The sequence below is a fragment of the Notolepis coatsorum genome (assembly GCF_963971535.1).
Source record: "Notolepis coatsorum genome assembly, chromosome: 1".
Classification (NCBI taxonomy): domain Eukaryota; kingdom Metazoa; phylum Chordata; class Actinopteri; order Aulopiformes; family Paralepididae; genus Notolepis; species Notolepis coatsorum.
The window spans coordinates 85,037,212-85,047,796 of NC_140165.1; the positions used below are offsets into that span (position 1 = coordinate 85,037,212).

Below are 10,585 nucleotides of genomic sequence, written 5' to 3' on the forward strand. Positions count from 1 at the left end.
TGACATCCTGACCTATAGCAATAGGCTATTTTATAGTATTAGTTTGAATGGAAATGATCCTTGAAGGCGGTGATATTATTGTTTTTTTCCCCGAGACATGAAGACAGTCAGTTCCCAGTGCTGCTCTATCAACAACTCTCTTTCCACCTCCTCAATAACCCTCCATCCCTCCCTCCCTCCCTCCTCCTCCTCCTCCTCCTCCTCCTCCTCCTCCTCCTCCTCCTCCTCCTCCTCCTCCTGCCTCTGTTCCTTTAAAAGGCTGCAGGCCTAATGAACATCCTCACTCTCTTCAGGCTGTAGTCGGCCGGTTTGTACGTGGGCCACACGACTCCGTTCTCGACCTCGTAGGGGCTGTTCTTATCCGGCTCATACTCTCCCTCGTAATAAACCCCGTTCAGGTTGGCCGACTGGCAGTTGTTGTACCACCAGCCTCCCCCGAACATCTCGGCGCAATTCTCCTCCCACCGGTCACTGTCCCTGTCGAAGGTGCTGAACCTCATCCCGGCGTGGGACAGGAAAGAGCCTAACCGGTCCTCCCCTCTCACCAGAGCGTCCCCGGCGTCCCCGGTGTACCCCGACACGTGCAGCGGGTATCCCTCCGCCTCCGACCCCACCCTGACTGTGTATTCCGCGCTAGCCTCGCCCCCTTCCCAATCCTCAAGCTCCACCCTCAGCATGGTCTCGCTCCGATTGGTCAACAGGTGAAGGTTCTGGTTGCCCAGCCAAACCTCCCCCTTGCCCCGCGCGTCGACAGAGCCGAAACCGTCCCGGTAGTCGGACCAGGTCTGGTTGAAGCTCAGCTCCCCGCTCTCCCTCTGCTGAACTAACAGCCAGCCTCCCATTATCCCCTCCTGCTGGCAGTAAACCTCCACTAACGCGCTGGACTGCAAACCAGCGGGTTTGACTTTAAACAGGCCGCTCGACTCCCCGCTCAGATGTTTCTGCTGGATGTCGGCGCAATCTAAAAGAAACAGAGAGGGGCGGGGGAGGGGGCGGGGGTGCGAGTTAGCTTGGAGGGGGATGTCCTTGGTTGGCTGAGCTGAAATGTAACCGTGTTAAGAGCAGAGGCACTTGTACCTAGACATGCTAATGCTACCTACCAAATGCTAATGTAGTGGGGAAATATATGCCCAGTTTCATCTGACTATCATTAACCCCAAACCCAGAGAGGATGAATAGTAGATTTGATTAAATGTGTGGTACAAGAGATAGACATTTTCCCTGACAAATCTTTTACGTTATATGTACAAAAAACTGTATATTCTTGTAGTCCTTTTTCCATTAAGATTCTTCAATTACACCATGGTCATGACTAAAACATTTTGCGTGCTTCACACAATCAGTCCAAATGTTTTATGAATTGCAGATCTTGACGTGATCATAATCACTTTCATCTCTTTCCGACTAATAATACAATTAAATGAAACAATAACAGCGGTTCACTTCTCATTTTGGTAACATAAGGCTAGCTAAGGAGCTAGCTGACTCTATAGTGGGCTAGCTAGCTGAACGGGCTTGGCTTGCACCACAATGCATCCTGGGCCTCGTAGTTTCACTCCACGTCTGACGTCGTAGTACCTTTTCCCTCATAATCAGCCTGCCGCTCTACGCGCACGCTTTTGACGCTCCGAGCGTGGAAATCCGGAACGTCGTCGTCCCCACCGTCGGTCATGAACCCCCCGAGGTCCGCCCCGAACGGGAACGCCCCGAACGGGTCCGGGAAGCTCGTCTTCGTGTCCACGAGGCTCCCCTTGACGGCGGAGTGAGAAGAGGAAGAAGAGGAGGTGATGTGGGTCATCAACGACCCCGAGCCTTTGGTTAAGTCCACGGCTCGGCACTCTGGCCCTCCCTCCACCACCGTCTCCGTCCGCTCCACCGGGCCGCTCTTGGTGTGGACCACCGTGGTCCTGGTGCTCTGGGTGCACGACACGCTCTGGGTGGAGACGTGGGCCGTGGCGGGCTGGCCTCCGGTGGCCGCCTCGAAACCCCCGAAGAAACCCGCGAGCGATCCGATCTCAATGATGGAGTCGGTGGAGCCGCCCCGGTTGTCGAGTGAGGATGAGGAGGATGATGAGGAGGACGAGGACGAGGAGGAAAAGGAAGTACCTGGGACCTTGGAGACGGTTGCCGGGGACGCCGGGGAGGCGCCTTCTGGTTCCACTGTGAGTTGGATGGTGGAGACCTGAGGGGAGAGGAGGAGACGTTCATTTATGTAATACTAGGTTACATACTTTTGAACTGGACTTGGGAATATCTTCAAGTCTTCAAGTTTGTGTGTGTGTGTTTGTGTGCTTGCTTGTGTATGTGTGTGTGTGTTTGTGTGCTTGCTTGTGTGTGTGTGTGTGTGTGTGTGTGTGTGTGTGTGTGTGTGTGTGTGTGTGTGTGTGTGTGTGTGTGTGTGTGTGTGTGTGTGTGTGTGTGTGTGTGTGTGTGTGTGTGTGTGTGTGTGTGTGTGTGTGTGTGTGTGTGAGAACAAGCAAACAGCCCACTATACCAACGACACCATGGGTGGAGTGCTTAATCCACTCTTCTGATGATACTGATAAGCTGGTTTCGGTACATTCACGATGTTGATAGCCTACGTTGTCGGGGACAACCGACATCTGGACACGTGGAGTCAGGGTGTTGAATCCTGTCCAGCTACTGACTGGTCTCCTCCTTGGGACATGTGTACCAGGACCCAAGCAAGGTTCTTCTCTCTGGCAAGCTGATTATTGTCTGCACTATTGGCATCTGCACCTTTGCTTTGTGCTGGCCCTCACACCCACTGCCCCCCCCCCCCCCCCCCCACCCCTTGTAACTTGCTAACATTGGAGTTGGTGCATTGATGCTTCTCTGCTTTCTTTTGGTAACAGTGGGCATAGATTTTGGACAGGAACTGGGTTGACTGTCTTTGCTTGGTCTGGCCCATGGACTAATAAAAACAGGGTCAATAAGATGATCAGAAAGGCTGGCTCAGTGATTAGCCTTACCCAGCCCAGACTCACTTGAGGTCACTGTAGAAAAGAGAACAAGGGCTACATTTAAAACGGTTCTGTATTTTGAAGGTCGATCCATTACATAGTGTTTTTAATGCACCCAGAAGCTCATTCAGTGAGCAGCTAGTGATGCCTCAGTTCTCCTGAACGACTAGTGATGCCTCAGTTCTACTGATTGATTGATTGATTGATTGATTGATTGATTGATTGATTGATTGAAAATGTTATGAACAGATTGCAGAATGGGTACAATACAGTACAGCTCAATACACACAATTGTTAAGGGGATGCAGACCAGAGAAAGACTTTTGTCTTGTTTACATCAGGGTCCCCCATTTTCAATTCATCATTACATATATGACATACATGACATACAGATAGACAGTACTGCTACAGACATACCAGATTTACAAATACAGTACTGTTTGTGATACAAAAAGAGTCTAAAAAAGAGAGTATCATTTAGCGATGAAACTGTACATTGGAGGTGGTTGGGTGGGTGGGGTGGGGGGGGGGGGCACTGAGCGACTAGTGATGCCTCAGTTCTACTGAACGACTAGTGATGCCTCAGTTCTACTGAACGACTAGTGATGCCTCAGTTCTACTGAACGACTAGTGATGCCTCAGTTCTACTGAACGACTAGTGATGCCTCAGTTCTACTGAACGACTAGTGATGCCTCAGTTCTACTGAGCGACTAGTGATGCCTCAGTTCTACTGAGCGACTAGTGATGCCTCAGTTCTACTGAGCGACTAGTGGTGCCTCAGTTCTACTGAAAGACCCAGAGTCCTTTGTTCCAGCAGTGGACACATTTAGACACTTTTAGACGTTGGTCTAGATTCACAGCACCTTTTAGCTGTCTCAAATGGCTTCCATTGTTTCACTGATTGTTGTCTGTATGAGTTGATTTGGTGGCAAACGATTTTCGCCCTGGGGATTGATAAAGCTGTCTAATCTAATCTAATCATCAGCAACACTTACATCAGGGAAGAATTCCTGTCTCTCTTGGGGGGTGGTCGTCCCGGTGTCCACGTCCAGACTGGACTTGAACCTGCTGTCTATCACCACGTCCTTCATGGCTCTGCTCTTCATCACGTACAGAGTGGTCACCGTTTCAACACTCTGACTGGAACGAGACTCCAGCTGGTCCATCTATATGGATGGATGGAGAGAAGAGAGGGTCGGTAGGTAGGTAGATAGATAGATAGATAGATAGATAGATAGATAGATAGATAGATAGATAGATAGATAGATAGATAGATAGATAGATAGATAGATAGATAGATAGATAGATAGATAGATAGATAGATAGATAGATAGATAGATAGATAGATAGATAGATAGATAGATAGATAGATAGATAGATAGATAGATAGATAGATAGATAGATAGATAGATAGATAGATATATAGACAGACAGACAGACAGACAGACAGACAGACAGACAGACAGACAGACAGACAGACAGACAGACAGACAGACAGACAGACAGACAGACAGACAGACAGACAGACAGACAGACAGACAGACAGACAGACAGACAGACAGACAGACATGAAATGAAACAAAAAGTCCAGTGTACAGTACACAAGAAGGTAGAGTTGCTTCAAGTCTTTTTGTTCCATTATCTTCAAGTGCATCGTCTTATACTTTAACATAAAGACATTTAAAAAAGATTAGGTCCATTTATACAATAATTGTATCAAACATTTGTGCTGAAGTGTTTGTTTACCTGCTTGTCCAGAGCCACATAGCTCTCCTGGTCCACAGAGAACTCTGTGTAGCTCTGGCAGGAGCCTTTACAGGAGCGCAGTTTGATGTCAATGTCCACCTGCCAGAGACAAGAGATTGTTTAAACATGTTCTAATATGTCTCCCTGTTTATACAGAGTTCCAGAGACAAGAGGCTTAAGACATGTTCTCATAATGTCTCCCTGTTTATACAGAGTTCCAGAGACAAGAGGCCTAAGACATGTTCTCATAATGTCTCCCTGTATACAGTTTTCCAGAGACAAGAGCCTTAATACATGTTCTCATATTTCTCACTGTTTATACAGTTTTCCAGAGAATAACTCATATCTAAGTTAAAGGGGACATTTATTATGTCTCTTTTCAACAAATTCTTTTTTACTTCCTTGAATCCACACGATTCTTTTTTTTCTTTCTAAATGTAATCTAGTCTAAATCTAATTGTAATAATTTATTTTCCAGCACCTCTTTCTTCCCTTGTATTCAACACAGTGTTGTTGGTGGCTGTAGCAACACATTTTTAAATAATTATTTCCCCCCCTCCCTGACTACCCAACACCAACAGTGCAGTACATTAGGTAATCAATGTTCCCTCCCTGACTACCCAACACCAACAGTGCAGTACATTAGGTAATCAATGTTCCCTACCTGACTACCCAACACCAACAGTGCAGTACATTAGGTAATCAATGTTCCCTACCTGACTACCCAACACCAACAGTGCAGTACATTAGGTAATCAATGTTCCCTACCTGACTACCCAACACCAACAATGCAGTACATTAGGTAATCAATGTTCCCTACCTGACTACCCAACACCAACAGTGCAGTACATTAGGTAATCAATGTTCCCTCCCTGACTACCCAACACCAACAGTGCAGTACATTAGGTAATCAATGTTCCCTCCCTGACTACCCAACACCAACAGTGCAGTACATTAGGTAATCAATGTTCCTGGCTCCAGAAAAACAGAACTAGTTGATTAATTAAAGCTCATTTATTGCTTGTGTCCCGCTAGTGACATCACAACGAACAATAATCCTGAATGGCTTCAAACTCTGGCACAACTGCAAGGAGTACCTATGTTATTTTCCCAGCACCTAACTAACATGTCAGACTGGAGCAGCTGCAGACTTGATGATAACGTCACAAGTTCAAGTCTCACTTCTCTGGTTTCTTTGGGAGAGATTGTAGCTCATGTTCATTAATATTGACTGAACTTTCCTCGGTCATGGAAATAACATGTTCTTAATTTGGTGTGTATTCCCATTTATTCCCACAATAGAACACAACAAAGAGTGTGTCATAGTAATTCATATAATGCCATGTCTCCATTAGCTATGCTCAGCCTGGCTGGGGCTAGCCATGGTCTAGTATGGTATGGTATGGTCTAGCATGGTACGGTATGGTTGGGTTTGTGTCTCCATTAGCTATGCTCAGCCTGGCTGGGGCTAGCCATGGTCTAGCATGGTACGGGTTGGGTTTGTGTCTCCATTAGCTATGCTCAGCCTGGCTGGGGCTAGCCATGTTCTAGCATGGCATGGTATGGTATGGTATGGTACGGTACGGTACGGTACGGTATGGTACGGTACGGTACGGTATGGTATGGTATGGTATGGTATGGTATGGTATGGTATGGTACGGTACGGTATGGTATGGTATGGTATGGTATGGTATGGTATGGTATGGTATGGTATGGTATGGTATGGTATGGTATGGTATGGTACGGTATGGTATGGTAAACCCTGGCTAGTGGAGATGAGGCAAGTCACTTCAGCTGTGATGTTATTCACTAAAACACACAACCATGTCCAGTGTTCTATTGCTTTTATACAACACTTTTAATACAATATCTGATTTCATGAATAAAACACTGAGATATCAAGTTCTGATGAAGAGTTAATTCTGCTGTGTGTTTGTGTTGCTAAGCAACCCCTAGCCATGACGATGTACAGTAGCAGTTCCACTTGTGTTCCACTGTCAAACATCTCATCTCTTCCTCAAAGAGGAAGTAAACTAACAGCTACCTATACTCTTATTATTTTTCCTTAACATATTGAATAAGTTACATTATATTATTATTCCTCCCAATATTATTTAGTCTCTCTTATAATTTTTTTTTTTTTAGATAATTTAGTTTCACAGCGTTTGTGTAGCCTTGTTTATGACCATGTGTGACCATTGAAACAACAATGAACGCAGCCATACCACCAGATCTGGTTTCCTCATGCAAAAAATACATGAACTATAGTCTGTTTACTTTTCTGATAACTACATCACTGCATAACTCATAAATGTTTATACCAGCTTAATCTCTGGTTAAGTGATACTCTGTATTCACCCAATTCAATGTTATATGTGATGTTCGCAATTTCTTTCAAATTAATTTGGTCGCGGATGTCCTGATTTGGTACAATTGTTAGCTCTCTTGGACAGAGGTCTTTAGCAGGCTGTGATGTACAGGCGTAGAGACAGAGGGCTTTAGCAGGCTGTGATGTACAGGCGTAGAGACAGAGGGCTTTAGCAGGCTGTGATGTACAGGCGTAGAGACAGAGGGCTTTAGCAGGCTGTGATGTACAGGCGTAGAGACAGAGGGCTTTAGCAGGCTGTGATGTACAGGCGTAGAGACAGCTCTGCATAGGAGTGTGGCAAGTAACACACTGGTCTCAGCCAATCAGGTTGCTTGATCAAAACCAATTGTTGTGTAAATCCACAAAATACTGACTAATATCCCGGTTAACCTAGATGGGATTGTGTGTGTGTGTGTGTGTGTGTGTGTGTGTGTGTGTGTGTGTGTGTGTGTGTGTGTGTGTGTGTGTGTGTGTGTGTGTGTGTGTGTGTGTGTGTGTGTGTCTCCGTACCTCCAGTCTGTGCATATCAATGACGTGGTCTTTAACTCTGTCCTTCATGGCCTGCAAGGTCCTCAGCTGTCTTTCGATCTTTATCTTCATGTCCACGATGCGTTGACGGAGGTTCTGAGCCAAGTCATAGTAGCTGGTGTCTTTACCTGGTGACAGAGGGGTTTCATATAGACACGTTCAGCAAGGTTCTTATAGGAAGGTTTGGTCACCATGCTTTCAGCAAGGTTCTTATATAATGAAGGTTTGGTCACTGATGCTTTCAGCAAGGTTCTTGTATAAGGAAGGTTTGGTCACCGATGTTTTCAGCAAGGTTCTTGTATAAGGAAGGTTTTGTCACTGATGAGGAAGTAAAGAACCACTGGACCATTGACTAAGTCCAGAATCCTGGTTCCAGCACTGAATTTCCACATTGTTGTCAAGGAAACGTTGTCAACGTCCAGACCTTTCTTTTCTAATCACCTTGGCTTTCAGTGGAACAGCCTGAACACACATTTATTTCCTGTTGCAGTGTTTTCTAATATCAATAGCTGACAGGAGATTTTATGTAGTGCGTTCTACAATGTTTATTTGAGTTTTTGTTGTCATTGCTGCTGCCAACACTTTAGAGATTTACTATAGACATACTGCAGTGATTTATAGTATTCCTGTGTTTTTACGGATTAATGATTTACCACAGAAGCCACACGCGCACGCACGCACCCACGCATGCATGCACGCACGCACGCACGCACGCACGCACGCACGCACGCACACACACACACACACACACACACACACACACACACACACACACACACACACACACACACACACACACACACACACACACACACACACACACACACACACACACACACACACACACACACCTGCATCGGTGGTGAGTTTCTCCGTCAGGTAGGCATAGGTCTGTTTGGACACCTGGTCGGCAGAGCGGTAGTTGGCTTGGTTCTGTTCCAGCAGAGATCTGATCTTCTCAATCTTCTTCAGAATCTCGTGGTCATACTTATCCAACAGACCCTGGATCCTACAGCCGGACGGGCACTTAGGACCCTAGAGAGGGGAAGGGAGCGGACGGAAGGAAGGATGGATGGAGGAAGGGATGGATGGAGGTGTGAGATGGTGATAAGGGAGTTAGATTCAAATGTATTGTCATCATCCAGCACAAGTACAGAATACAACTAAATGAAGTTGGTATCTAACCAGAGGTCAAAGAAACAGTAACCCGGACTAAAGGGACAGAGAGGGAGGGAGAGAGGAAGAGAAACGAGGAGGAAGAGAAAGGAAAGGAATCAATAAGGTGAGACTTGTACCCAGTCGTCGGTGGTGCAGAAGGGCCACTCCTTCTGAGTGGCACATTTATCAGCTTTGAAGCCGTGCTCTATGGGACGGGCCCCTCTGGGGTCTATTTGTCCCTGAGAGAGAGAGAGAGAAAGAGAGAGAGAGAGAGAGAGAGAGAGAGAGAGAGAGAGAGAGAGAGAGAGAGAGAGAGAGAGAGAGAGAGAGAGAGAGAGAGAGAGAGAGAAGATAATATCTTTATTATCTACAACCAACCAGCATTTGTTGCTGCTATTATTAACACATGTTGTATTAAATAGGAATAAACAGATGCTCTGGAAATTAAATCACATTTCAGCATGAGTTGCAATTTAAGCCAACCTGGAATTTTGTTCAAACCACATTTTCAAGAATATCTATATTATTCATATAATATTTGTAAAATTGGGAAGAAGAAAAAAAACTGCCTGAATTGAGAGTGAATCCTTTACTTGGGATGGAGATTAGCAGAATCATAGATGGCTGGAATGATGTAATGTAACACCAAGGGAACAATTATTTGAATTTCCTTTGAATTTACTGAGAGGCTGAGAGACAATTAATAGTTAATTTGACAACAGTATTTAAGCGATGTGGAACATGGGACAAATCTTTACAAATGGAGGATTGGAACACGATTGGAATTATAATGAAATTAAACGGAATAATTAATTTTCTTTAATATAAATATGTTGAAACGAAGGACATCAAATTAAACTATTTCAACATTTTGTATAATGTTGAGGCACCAACTCAGTTGTGTCATTACTCACCAAGGCTGAGGTCACAAGCAGCAGGCCGAGGCAGACGAGTGTCGTCAGTCTTTCCATCTCTCTCGCTGTCTTCCTTCCGTTCTCTGTGAGAATCTGCTGCTCAATGCTGCTTCTCCTCTCGTCTCTGTGAATTTGAAGCCCCACAGCTGACTCATAGAAAACTATGACTCATTGACACTGTTTAGAAACCTGTCTCTCTGCTTCTCTCTCTTTCTCCCTCCCTCCCTCCCTCCTGTGCTCTCACCCCACTCACTCATTTCTCCTCCTCTCTCTCTTGCCCTCCCTCCATTCTCACTGGAAGGTACTCATATTCTCTCACTGGACTAACTTGTAGCAAATTAAACTGTGAAATTAAACTATTCCCCATCTTTCTTGGGAACCCCTCAAGGATCCCTGGACCTCATGGGAGAACCACTGCCTCTAACCTCTTAACAGGCGCTCCCAAAAGTGGTCATTTTAGTTTTAGTTTTTGATGACTATGCTTTTTAGCAAACCAAAATACTACTTATAGCACATGGATGAGCTTGGTAAAAAAATCACTTTTAGTGCTAATGAAATAGAGTAACATAGGTCTGAACTTGAGTTGTAGACAAACTTGTTACTCACATTTTCTGTGATTGATTGATTGATTGATTGATTGAAAACTTTATTAACAGATTGCAGAATGGATGGGTACAGTACAGTACAGCTCAATACATACAATTGTTAAGGGGATGCAGACCAGAGAAAGACTTTCGTCTTGTTTACATCAGGGTCCCCCATTTTCAATTCATCATAACATATATGACATACACGACATACAGATATACAGTACTGCTACATCTATACATTTATGACATACCAGATTTGCAAATACAGTACTGTTTGTGATACAAAAAGAGTCTAGAAAAGAGAGTATATACATTTG

At 45.0% G+C, this 10,585-nt stretch overlaps 1 protein-coding gene across 1 annotated transcript; it reads right to left on the reverse strand.

Annotated features, from left to right (window-relative positions):
- Positions 1-251: 251 nt before the first annotated feature.
- fga (fibrinogen alpha chain) lies at positions 252-9,735 on the reverse strand (the record flags this gene model as incomplete). The annotated part of the gene is made up of 8 exons (XM_084329677.1): positions 252-961; positions 1,579-2,182; positions 3,960-4,130; positions 4,711-4,809; positions 7,589-7,734; positions 8,458-8,641; positions 8,902-9,003; positions 9,679-9,735. The coding sequence occupies 8 exons, from the start codon at positions 9,733-9,735 to the stop codon at positions 252-254; spliced, it is 2,073 nt and encodes a 690-aa protein (XP_084185803.1).
- Positions 9,736-10,585: the final 850 nt, after the last annotated feature.